Here is a 13,682-nt window from a genome sequence, read left to right on the forward strand (position 1 = left end):
GGCCAGCCGGGGGTGGCTGCCAGGGGCGCGAACCTTAAAGGGGCGGGTGCACTCACAAGGGTAATGATTCATGAATTATACGATGAATGAAACGTAAAAAATATTTTGAGTGAAAAATGTAAAAAAATAAAAAAAATCCCCTTCATTTTGGCTTCGAAATAATGTGTGGATCATAGACATTCGTCAGTGGACGAATTATTTTGTAGATAGATTTAAAAATGTCAATGTCAGCCCGTTCTTTGTTCTTCTCTTTTCGTGAAAATACTTCAGCCATTAAATCTTTTGTCATTGCAGAAGGTACTCTTTTGTGGAAATGGCGAGGTAGAAGGTAGAGCAGACCACAGATTCAAAGGAATCGACTTTCAATGTCGACATTAACTACGACTATGACTTACTTTATCGCTCTCACGTAACTGCCGATGAACCATGGGGACATTCCGAACCTGTATAATAATCTTCGTAAAAATATTTGTGAAAATATTGTAGAAAAAATAATGTAAAATCTTTTATCTGCTTGCCACTATGGCATATTTTTATATAAAAATATAATACTTATTTATCACAGCACCTACGCAGTTGATGTTACCGTAGATATTATTCTTTTATTTGATTTTAAAACAACTGTACAAAATGGATGCAGGAACTATTCCTAGATAAATGATACTATAGATAGGAAACTTGAACAGATTTCGTGGTCATTAATAACGCTAACTGTTGACACTTTCTCCAACTTCTATTGCTTTCCTTTTCTAGGAATTATCGGTAATACAGTGAGTTAAATTACCTGTAGCCGGTAAAAGATGCAAGCGCCATCTAGTTGTACGCTCTACAACTATATACCTACCTACTCAATATTTGTTTTAGGTATTCTGCCGCCGCTAAATTTAAAATTACATAACAAATCTCACCCTACACAGATTACTCAGAAATTGATTTTGTAAAATAATTTTCACGTAGATAATTTTTTTTGTCACCATGAGAAAATAAGTACATTTGATAAAAAGCATTAAAATCACTCAAGCATTAAAGACACTTTTAAATGCTCTAATAGTCTTCCTACTTAAAATAAGAAATAATTTTGATACTGTAACTTTTTAAAATGTTTGTTGAAAAAATTTCAAATTTCAGTACATATTTTGAAAAAAAAAGAGTGAAAATGATTATAGAGTTTCAGTGCTTTCTATATTGTATTAGCTTTCACGGTGAATAAAAAAATATTACAAGTAAATAATTTTACTAAACCAATCTTTGATTAATTCTTGTAATAGAGATTTATTATGCAACTTTAAATTTTTCGTTGTGTTGATATCCATAAAAAAAACTACCTACCTCTGATCACATTTTTTATAAAAAAAAAACAAAACATTTTATTATTAATAAAAAAATGTGATTATATGATGATCAGACATTATTATGTTATATAAATAAATGTGAATGAAATATCTAATAAAACACACTAAAAACACAAATAAAACACACACCAGCACTCGCCAAACCTAACCAACAATAAACATAAACAACATGAATAACTTGAAATGATTCATAATTGCAATTGTCAAAATTTATTCTACAAAATCTTTGTGGCGACATCTATACTCTTTCCCCAACTTGTAAATCCATCTCAAGTCACGTGGTTCCCAGTGTCCCCATATTTTCAAGTATAAGTTCTCGGGCCCTGGAACTATTCAAAAGTCATTGTGACCAGCACTATTTAAATTATAATGATTACGCTTAAAAGAACAAAGAAGTAAATAACTTAAAATAAAATAATTGCTTATTTGCCCTCTCGTCTAGGACATCGTTCTAGACACGGGAAGTGGTAAATGTTAATTAATTACTTTAAACACAGATTAAATAAACATAACCTGTAATTTGAACTGACAGGTGGCAATGCAGACATAACAAATAACTTTGTTCTGCGCAGATTTACGCGCATTTTTATAAAGAAAATTAGAACAAGTTCTAAAATTTCTGTAAACATTTATTAATAAATAAATCTGAATAGAATTTCATATATTTTCTGTTTGTCACGAACATATTTTTATATAAAAAAATTTGCTCAGATTATGTAGAAGATTTTAAACAAGAAATGCTATCATGTCAAACAGCCTTTAAATTGAATTTCCTGCATTGCACTACATTTTTATTAAAAAGTAATATTTAATAAACAAACCATCAAAAATATGCTGTGCCTAACACTGAATAATTATTTATTTTATTATTTTACATTTACATTAATGTAAAAAAAATAAGAGGTCTCATTTACTGCATAATTTTAATTTTTAACACTGCAGAAAGCTCGAAATAAAATCTGAACATGGGAGTTTTGTGGGAAAATTATTTTGAAGATTTACGTCAAAGTAAATTGAAAATATATCTTCTTGTAGACCCTCAGAAAATGAAGTTTATTTGAAATTTAGTAAGAGCACGATTTTTTGATAAAATCCTTAAGTGTTTCGACGACATTTCACCGATTGCATAGTTCATTGCACTCTTGAACACAATGATACGAAAAGCAGGCCTTCAAGTGGATTTTTGCCACGTATCATTTTCAGTTGATTTATGGAAGGAAAAGTGTAACAACACTGATAATCACGAGAGCACCTAATAAAGGGATTTTTATTAATTTATCACAATTTTTTTATCTGTCATTGTTCTGATAGTTGAGCGAGATTAACTAAGTACATTGGACTCAATTAGGGACAGTATGTTTACTCTGCTCTGTATATTATGCCAAGATAATTTTTTTTATATCGCTGTCGCAACTTGAAATAAAATCTCTCTCAAACAAAACCTAATTTTATTCTATTTTATTGAAATAGTCCAAATATTTGAACTGTAGATACTATTTACAAATTATTTTTTACATGCAAATGACATAACGTTAACGACTTTATTTCTGTAGCAAAAATAATGCTCATTAATTAAATCCAGATAATTTCTGTACCGCAATACACGAGTGTTACACCGTTATCAACAATTTTTTTGCGCTCAATCAAAATGCTGCTTATCGTTCGTGGGTACAAACCACTTGTTAAATTTATCGTAATTCACAAGTTAATGAATGTAGAAATACTTTAATAATCATTGCAGATAATCTGAGCCGTTCCGAGTATTAACCCAGTATTTTTCCTGCATGATAAAAAACTCGAAATAGGATTTAAAAATATTTAATGATTTGTTTTCTTAGAAAGAAAGATGTAAAAATTATGTATTTAAATACACCAAAGAGGAATTTGATCTATCATTTTTCGTTTTGAAGTTATCAAACAAGAATTTAATCGAAAATAGAAAGTGGTGGACTTTTTCTATGGAGAATTCAAACAACATAAAAATTTTGTTTCCTTTTGGAGCTATATTAAATTTCTTTACTATTTTCACCCTTTTTCCGCAATCGAACGATTTGGTTTATCCATTTTTTAGACTACGATCAGTAATTTTCATCGAAATACAAATTCATCTGCTTCAAAGAGTGCTCTGAAAACAAATTATTCAATTGTTGCTCCAAATTAATTTTGACAATTCAGTTAAATTTTCATCGGCGTTAAAATCAAAAAAAGTTAAAAAGACAATGTCATATGTCAAATTAGTCGATTAACAAGTTTGAAGTTCACATCACAATTTGAGGCACATCTCGCTGTTCTTTGTGAAGCGAAGTGAAATGAACTGTCAAAATTTCATATGTTTTATATCCAAAGTACTTTTCGTAAAAATGGATAACTCAGTATTTCAGCTAAAATAAATAAGTATAGCACGACATATGACACGATCTTAATCAGAAAAATAATATAAATAAATTTTTGCTTTTATTTTAATTGGCCAAAGAGGAATTTGATCTCTCACTTTTCGTTTTGAAGTTATCAAACAAAAATTTGAAATAATTTTCGTTCTTGTTTTAATCCAAAATAGAAAGTGGTGGACATTTTCTATGGAGGATTCAAATAACATAAATATTTTGTATCTTTTTGGATCTATATTACATTTCTTTACTATTTTCACCTTTTTCCCGCAATCGGACAATTTGGTTTATCCATTTTTTCGACTACGATGAGTAATTTTCATCGAAATACCAATACTAATGCTTTAAAGAATGCTGAAAACAAATGATTTAATTGTTGCTTAAAATGAATTTTTGACAATTTATTTAAAGCCTTTAAAAACGACGTTACAGTTTAAAAAGTTAAAAATACAATATTCACACGAAATAAAGACAGTTATATGTCAAATTAGTCGATTAACAATGTTCTTGTTCTGTTCTTTGTGAAGCGAAAATTTAAGTGAACTGTCAAAATTTTATTTGTTTTATTTTCAAAGCACTTCATAAAAAAGAATAACTCTGTATTTCAACTAAAACAAATAAGTATGACACGATCTTAATCGGAATTGAGATAAATTAAAAAATGTGAAACGTGTGTCAAAAAAAGAACAAATGCCGATAGACTGAATAGCTAATATAACAGCATATTTGCCTTTTGGATATTATAATTTATTTTTTTTTAATTCGCTCTCAAAGAAAATTTAAGTGAACTGTCAAGACTTCATTTGTTTTATTTTCAAAGTACTCTCCGTAAAAATGGATAATTCCATATTTCTACTAAAACAATTAAGTATTAGGTGAATTAAAACATGTGAAAATTCTATGTGTAAAAAAAAACAAATGCTGGTAGGTTGAATAGCTAATACGACAGTACGTTTGCCTTTTGGACATTATAAATTTTTGCTTTTTTTTTAATTCGTTGTCAAAGAAAATTTAAGTGAACTGTCAAGACTTTATTTGTTTTAGTTTCAAAGCACTCTTCGTAAAAATGGATAACTCCTTATTTCAACTAAAACAAATAAGTATTAGGAGAATTAAAATGTGAAAATTCTGTGTAAAAAAAAAATCAAATGCTGATGGGCCGAAAGCTAACATGACTGACAGTGTGTTTGCTTTTTGGATATTATAAATTTTTGTTTTTTTTTATTCATTGTCAAAAAAAGTTTTACTGAACTGTCAAAATTTCGTATGTTTTATTTTCACACCAAAGCACTCTTGTAAAAATGCAAAATTTGGTGTTTCCATGAAAACAAAACAATGATCCATACTTCGTCATAACCAGAAAAATGAGCCCAATTAAAAAAAGAAAATCTAAAAAAAAATAAAAAAAACGAAAATAAAATTTTCTTTTTCATTAATAACTTCATACAAAAGAAATTTCAGATCGCAACAATCTAAAGAAAATTTAAGTGAACTGTCAAGACTTCATAGTTTATTTGTTTTAGTTTCAAAGCACTCTTCGTAAAAATGGATAACTCCATATTTCAACTAAAACAAATAAGTATTTGGTGAATCAAAAAATGTGAAAATTCTGTGTTAAATGAGCCCAATTAAAAAAAAGGAAAATACTAAATAAAAAAATAAAACAAAAACGAAAATAAAATTTTGTTTTTCATCAATAACTTCAAACAAAGGAAATTTCAGATTGTTGCGCTCTTTTGACTGTTTTGCGGACTGGTACGGTCATCCAGTACACAAAAAGGTCCCAAAAAAAAAATTACACCTTACTGCCTGTTTTGTGAAACCCGACATGATTTTTTTTATTGTTTACAATAATAGTTATAATACAAAATAAAGAAAATACTATCACAAAAAAAGTTAATCATACAAATTATATTTCATTTTAAGAGCATGTGGAAATCTTCAATTACAAACTTATTAAACGTACAGAAATTTATCAGCAATCCACGTCCTTCCACAACGTCTATAATTAACTACTATCGTCTACAGGTACCGCACTTTTTAAAACTTGCTGCGAAATTTTTGCATCTATTAACGTACCCGTCGAAATCCCCCACAAACGGCTCTAAACGACTGAACAACAGTTAGTCGAGGTCTATTCTAGTTTGTAGAGGGAGAGAGCCGCACTGCATTTTGCTTTCTCTCATTTTATTGAAGGAAAACTTCAAGTCCTCCATCGTGATCGGTCTCAGGGTGTCGTGGAACTCGTCTTCCGAGTCGTTTTTGGAGGAGGATTTGCCGGGTGGGCTCTCGATGTGCGTCCGAAGATAATCTCTCACTCTGTATACTGAAGCGTTTCGACACAGTTCTCTCAAGTCCGAACCGGAGAAGCCTTCGGTGGATTTTGCCAAGACTTCGATGTCGACGTCGTCCGATACGGGTTCGTTTTCGAGAATCAACCTGAAAGAATTGAGATTACATCCAACTAGAGGATTAAAAGTACTGAAATAGTAATTATTTTGTAAATTGTGGCGTAGTTACGATTCGAGTACCTTTCCAAAGTGACCAGGGCGGATCTGTCGAAATATCCCATTTCTTGGATGTAAGAGGGGGCAAGCTAATTTTTGCTGCAATACCACATAATAAAAGTGTAGATCTCTAGATCTGGGCGAGATCCGGAACATTTTCAAAATTGCAAAAATGTTTAAAAAATTTTTTAAAATACCTATTTTATCCGAGTTTTTTTACTTATATCTCGGAACCTATGCATTTTGGAAGAATATTGGAAAGGAAAGAGTTTTAGAATTGAATTTTGCACAATATACTGTAAGTTGAAAATGTTTAAATTTATTGCCGATGTTGCAAAATAGCAATAATTGATGAAAAAAAGGCAAAATAATCGAGTTTTTTGGATAATTTTTTTTTTAATATTTTAATTGCTCCAAGGGCATTCTAATTTTGGTAAAAAAATTTTTAGAGTATAATAAAACAACACACCAAATTTCATTAAAATCGGTTCGATAGGTTTCTCATAATAATTTTTTGAAATAAATTTTGAAAAATGTTTTTTTTGAATTTTCAAAATGTTGCACAGCCTCAAATAAAGCATGTAGACACTTGAAAATTTTTTCACATAGAAAAGACCGTTCAACCTTTCAAATGGTTTTTGAAAAATTGAAATCAGTTGATTAGGACGGTCACAGTAAATTTTTAAAGTTAGCACCCTTTTTTTATTTTTAAACAATTAGATTACATTTATCAATTGGCAATTTGCAATTTTTCCAAAAATTATAATTTTAAAGTACACAGAAAAACTTCTGTTTTTTTTTAAAAAAAAAAGTTAAATTCCGTTTATTGGTTCTCGAGATATAAGCGGTCAAAGTTTATTGACATTTACCGTTAATTTATAAACAATTTAGCAATAATCTTTGATCCAGTGGCTTTGTTTTTCCGAGATCTAAGCTGGAAAAAATTTTCATATCCATGTTATCGGCAACATAAATAAACAAGCGGAAAAGCTGTCGCTCGCACACGCGAAAATTGACTCAAAACACGAAAAGTGTCGGAGAGGGCATTCGCTCCGTGACTGAATTTGCAGGTTCAAAATGCGAAGGTACGAAAAAAAAATTGTATTATCTCGGTTTCTAATGGACTAATTTCGATCTTTTTTTTTTAATCCGATGTCTCGCGAGCCAAGGAATTCGACTATCGTAATGCCAGTTGTCTAATTTGCACATATTTTGTTATAAACAAAGTTTATTATTTATGCATTAAATATACTGTCTATTTTACCCTATGCTATTGCATTTTTTCAATGAAAAAAATTGTTTACATATATATTTCAACACCGAATATGAATGTATTTAGTTATAATTATTACAATTATTTAAATAATTTTTGTTTAAACAAATTAATTTTTTTTTATTTGGAAATTAATTTTTTTGTTAAATACAGACAAAATTAAGAAAAAAATAGTACTTTAAAATTACAATTTTTGGAAAAAACTAAATTGCAAATTGATAAATGTTACCTATTTGTTTAAAAATAAAAAAAAGGGTGCTAACTTAAAAAAATTACTGTGGCCGTTCTAATCAGCCGATTTCAATGTTTGAAAAACCACTTGAAAGGTTGAACGGTCTTTTCTATGTGAAAAAATTTTCAAGTATCTAGTTGCTTTATTTGAGGCTGTGCAACATTTTGAAAATTCAAAACTTTTTTTTTAATTTATTTCAAAAAATTATTTTGCGAAAACTATAGAACCGATTTTAATGAAATTTATTGTGTTGTTTTATTATACTCTAAAGTTTTTTTTACCAAAATTAGAATGCCCTTGGAACAATTAAAATATTTCAAAAAAATTATCCAAAAAACTTGATTTTGCCTTGTTTTTCATCAATTATTGCTATTTTGCAACATCGGTAATAAAATTAAACATTTTTAACTTGCAGTAGGTATATTGTGCAAAATTCAATTCTAAACCTTATTTTCCTTTTCAATATTCTTCCAAAATGCATAGGTTCCAAGATATAAGAAAAAATTCACAGAAAATAGGAATTTTTTAAAATTTTTTAAACATTTTTGCAATTTTAAAAATGTTTCGCCCCGATCTAGGGATCTACACTTTTACTATGTAAGTTGTACTGAAGGTAATCCTGAAAAAACTTGCTTGCCCCCCCCTCTCACATCCACCTCAAGACAGATCCGCCTTGGTCTAAAGGGACAAATGGGAAAGTTAGAGCGAAAAAAATATATAAATACATATTTTATGAGGATTAAATCATACAGGGTGTCCCGGTTATATTTAAAAAAAAACTGCTATTTTTGTAAATAGGTCTACATTTTCAAATACTTTGGCCACCTGTTTTAAAACTGATTTTATTAGACTACAAAATTGTGTTTAAAAAAGATAAAGAATTACTTTGCAATGTAAGTACAGTTTAAAATTTGGTTGGGGCGATTGGCCCTTAAAGAAATTGATTTCATCTAAGAAAAATTCTATTACCAAGTCCAACTATTTTTGTAAATAAAACCAAAAAAGCTAATTTTCCTTTATATTTTCACTTTATTCATTTTCACGTTTCTCCTTTGGATCTCTTATAGAGCCTTCAGAAATTTTAACATGCCACTTGGCCACCCAGCTTATGCAACCAACGTTGCAGGACTGGTACTGTTAACTAAAAATCCCTAAATCTTGGCGTCACCAATACTAATGATTCGTTTACAATGAACAATGACAAACCGTCGCGTCTACGCTCGAGCCAATGCGATCGCTGATTGGTTGAATACAATATCCTGAAAAATTACACCAATTGCAGCCGGTGAGACAGAATTTTACCGGAATTTAATTGCCAACACGAAAATAACTCCAAATGCGAAACAAAGGATGCTCTTCCCTTCGTTGACCCGCACCATCTCCCTTCACATGCTCTGTAGGTTGGGTACAATTTATGTATTTGTAATACATGAGTATTACACAAGAATTAAAGTGCATTTTAAAAAACTAATTGTAACTAGACTATTTGTTTGATTAAAAAAAAAGAATTTCATATTTGTATTCAGGGGAATACGCTGTTTTTATTTGATTTACGTGTACTTCGATTTCATTGAAATAGCTGTAAGTAAATAGTTTAAAGATGTATTCGTTATGTGCTTAGATTGTCGTAGTATCATTATATCTTATTAAGAACAGAAAATTGTAATTTAATCCGTTATAAATAACAATTCAGGATATGCCTGAATGTTATAAATTGTGGGATAATTGTTTAATTCCGGCAGTCAGTTTATCTTAGGCAATTAATTAATTTGAACGTATTTGGAACAATTTATTACACAATAACTCAATATTCACATGTAAAATAATATAATAAAATTTTGATAATATTTGGATATAGATATCACACTGACATTTGTCATAATATATCTATGTACATTCAAAATTATATTTTTTACGTCTTATAAAAATATTTTGAAGGCGCAATATTATATTTCAAGGTTGGCAAAAGATTTTGCACCAAAATGGCGGGTCTAGGAGCTTTATTAAATTTTAAAGTCCCTAGATATTGATAAAGTACCACATTCAACTGCCACTTTGGGATATGACCCCTTTGGCCAACTTTGAAATACAAGTTTGAATTTTGATACATTTTCAAGCAATTCATTAATTTTCACATATTTTATTATGAAATAAACTAATATTTTCCTATAAAATACAACAATTAAATTTTGATACAAATATCAAATACTGACATTTGTTAAACCATCATTTTGAGGCAAGCGAGAAACAATTGATTGTCAATCTTATTAAACATTAAAGTCTCTAGATACAGATAAAGTATCGTATTCTGTCATTTTAGGACAAAATCCCTATAGTGAACATTGAAAAATAAATTTGAATTTCCAATATATTTTTATGTAATCAATTTTCACGTATTTTGAAGTTTATTATGCAATAATTTGATATTTTAGTTTTATTATATAGATAGTACAAACTGACAGATGTCAAACCACCATTTTGAAACAAATGAGATCGGTTGTGGTACTTGATCAATTTAAGAACTTTATTAAATTTTAAAGTCCCTAGACTGACCAAGTACCACAATTAATTGTTCTGGTTATGCAACATTGTCAATTTGTTCTATTTACATAAAAAAAAAACTATTAAAATTTAATTGTTGTTATAGATAGAAGTACTAAGGTGTTGTTTAATGAATGTACATATTATGTAAAAATTAATGGGATAAAAATATGAGAACTTATACTTGTAAGGTCGTCAATGGGGATTTCCCCCAAAACGGCAGTTAATAGTGGTACTTTATCAATATCTAGGAGCTTTATTAAAACTTGGCCCTGTAANTGGTTACGATATGAACAAATAATAATATCAACTAATAAATAATAATACGTATTATACACCAATAACATACCCCGCCAAGCAATGCTCTGCACGGCACTGGCAAAGCGATAAAGCTAAGTGTACCATACAAAAACATTATTTACGACCTAGTGGACCAATACAGATTTGCTTTGACGACCAGCGCGCCGCCGTCAATTCTACATCAGGCGGACTAGTTTACCAACACCGGACTCGCCGAATTGCTATTCGAGTATAAATTACGAGACACATCATGGTCAAAGCATAAGAAGAAATTTCAGGAGAAGTGCATACGGTCCTGTGCTTTAAGAATTACAGGTTCCAATCGACATCGTAACAACTATACTAGAGTTTAATTAATTCATTTATTTGTTTTTGTTTTGCTTCATGGACAACTTGATATCAACAATAAATTAATTAAAAAAAAAAGTAAACACTAAAATCGTTATTATTTAAAAATTTTTGATAAAATTTGGTATTGGCCCGTTTTGGGGGGTTCTGAATCCAGTGTTGGGGTAAAAAAGATCACATTTTCAACTAATCTACGTCTTATTCACCCGTCCAACAATTTTTCTTGCAGGTATGAAGCCATCATCCCATGACCAACATTTCCCTGTCGAACTCCACGCAGACGTCTGCCGGACTGGACGACGAAGCCGCCGACAACACCGTCACCTTCGTCATAGGCTTCGGCGTGCTGTTGCTGTTCCTGATGATGGGCGTCGCGGCGGGCGCTTTCCTCTGCGTCACCGTCAAGAAGGATCCCTACCTGGGACCCGCCGAAACCGACAAGTGCGGGCGGGAGGAGCAGCAGTGCGGCCCCTCGGGGAAGCTGAAATGTGAGGAGACCGTGGGACTGGAATGCACACAAATCTAGTAATAAACGAGGGTTTGTCGGCCGGTAACGTTTGTTTAATTAAATTCCTTCCTACTTCCTTTGGTCCGGAACTGTCGCGAAGGGTGTATTTTGGTGTTGTCGCTTCGTATTAGGCCTGGGAGAGTCTCAGTGTGACATGGACGTCGTTAACACGGAATTGAATGGGGTCGGAACAAATTTAAATTATCAGAATACGTAACCTCTTGATAGGTCTAAGATCCGTGAGTAAATCGTACATGGCCAGGGACTGATTCAGGACACCGTGCTGATATTACACAGAAATAAATGATAAACGATATATAAGGTGTCCCAGTATTCAGCGTTCGTGGAGATACCATAGCTTCCTGCGATCAAAATAGCAGATTTAAATTTAAAATTAACAAAAATAATGGNAGGTGTTGTTTAATGAATGTACATATTATGTAAAAATTAATGGGATAAAAATATGAGAACTTATACTTGTAAGGTCGTCAATGGGGATTTCCCCCCAAAACGCCAGTTAATAATGGTACTTTATCAATATCTAGGAACTTTATTAAAACTTGGCCCTGCAACGCCATCTAGTGGACTACTAACACACTATTAGTACATTCTAATCTTGTTTGTATACAGACAAGAATTTTAACGTTTTGGAATTGGGGTATTCACGGTAACTGTAACTTTATAAGAAAATAATTCCCAATAAAACAAAAGTCGCATTCGTTTCACGTAATATATGGGTAAGTATCACTCAAATAAGCACTTACCTTATAACCTGTCTGCGTTGCGAAGCGTTCGGCATAGGAACGTGGAACGTAGCAGGCATCCTCCTCAAAATAGCCCTATCCAAGTCCTGAGGTCTGTTGGTAGCGCCCATAATGATAACCGTGCAGCTGCAGTCCGTGATCAGCCCGTCCCATAGAGACATGAATTGTGCTTTCATCATCGCCGTGGCCTCGTGATCAGAACTGTTCCTCGACCGTAGGAACGAGTCGATTTCGTCGATGAATATTATGCAAGGTTGAATCTTAACGGCCAACGTGAACACCGCGGCGGCTAATTTCTGGCTCTCCCCGTACCATTTGTCCGTTAAGATGGAGAGGTCTAGGTTTATGAAGCGAGTTCCTGCTTCTCGAGCGGTCGCTTTTGCTATCAGGGTCTTCCCGCAGCCAGGGGGGCCATGTAACAGTACACCTACGAAAAAATTTGTTATGTAATGGTAATTGTAAGTAAGTAGCGTTTCTACCTTTTGGAGCAGTTGTTAGTTGCGAATCCGCAAACAGTTCCTTTCTTTGAATCGGCAAGATAACGGTTTCTTTTAATTCCTGAATCAAGCTCTCTAGTCCAGCAATATCCTCCCACGTAATTTTAATGTCCTGCGGGTGAATTAGATGGGCAGCGATCATCATTTCATAATCGTTTAATTTGTCTACAGCTATCGAATCAGAATGGGCTAGCCTACAATAACACATTCGCTCTATCATTATATATAAAAAAAAACGTCGTTTGGGTCACCTTTTGAGCTGTTCCTCTGCTCTCTTCCTGGCCTTCTTCTTGTTCTTGTTTGTGGGATCCACCTGATTCATGATCCATTTTATGCTTAAAAATGTTACAGCAGAAACCAAAGTTAACCTAATCACTAGACCTACTACTTCGTTTCTCGTAAATGCTGTGTCTGCCATGTCGATTATAATGAATTCACTTTTAATATTATACACGAATAAGTTTAGAAATTATGTAAAAATAATTGATCAGATCTAACATCGTACACTAAACTGCTCTATAAATGACGAAATAGGGTTGGGGCAAAGAGTTAAAATGTCATGATCCGGCCACTGACTACAACAGCAGATGTCAGATGGGACGGGTTCCACATTCACTAACACTCATTTCACATTGAGTAAGAAAATAACTGCCACACCACACACACGTTCGCTTTCGTTATTCGTCGGTAATTGCTTTAAATACATGAATTTCTATTAATAGATACAATTATGACCTTGAAATAAGTCTTAATTGAATTGTGTCGTAAATATAGTATACTCACATATCACATCATGAATTGAATTAAACACTTCCAGTGTTTAAATATTATATAGTTTTGTATTATTTCTGTACTATATGTATTTATTGTTACATGTTACTGAGAGATGTACATATAATAATAATAAAAAAAACTAAACTAAATCGTGCAAAAAAAATGATACATTAACAACGAAATTGGGTTCACTAGATAC

The 13,682-nt window shown here is 31.7% G+C and overlaps 1 protein-coding gene across 1 annotated transcript; it reads right to left on the reverse strand.

Annotated features, from left to right (window-relative positions):
• Positions 1-5,587: 5,587 nt before the first annotated feature.
• LOC108903990 (ATPase family AAA domain-containing protein 1-B) lies at positions 5,588-13,319 on the reverse strand. The gene is made up of 4 exons (XM_018706355.2): positions 12,961-13,319; positions 12,692-12,903; positions 12,213-12,639; positions 5,588-6,178 (listed from the first exon to the last, which is right to left on the reverse strand). Exons 1-4 carry the CDS (start codon positions 13,125-13,127, stop codon positions 5,863-5,865), a joined length of 1,122 nt encoding a protein of 373 aa, XP_018561871.1. The 5' UTR covers positions 13,128-13,319; the 3' UTR covers positions 5,588-5,862.
• Between the last annotated feature and the right edge of the window lie 363 nt (positions 13,320-13,682).

Source organism: Anoplophora glabripennis, unplaced genomic scaffold (genome assembly GCF_000390285.2).
Source record: "Anoplophora glabripennis isolate ALB-LARVAE unplaced genomic scaffold, Agla_2.0 scaffold237, whole genome shotgun sequence".
Classification (NCBI taxonomy): Eukaryota; Metazoa; Arthropoda; class Insecta; order Coleoptera; family Cerambycidae; genus Anoplophora; species Anoplophora glabripennis.

Excerpts from the sequence above, each read along its gene's own strand:
- LOC108903990 (XM_018706355.2), bottom strand. The coding sequence starts at position 13,127 with ATGGCAGACACAGCATTTACGAGAAACGAAGTAGTAGGTCTAGTGATT. Across the intron at positions 12,904-12,960 it reads GCAGAGGAACAGCTCAAAAG|GCTAGCCCATTCTGATTCGA; the intron begins GTGACCCAAACG and ends GTGTTATTGTAG. Across the intron at positions 12,640-12,691 it reads ACTAACAACTGCTCCAAAAG|GTGTACTGTTACATGGCCCC; the intron begins GTAGAAACGCTA and ends ATTTTTTCGTAG.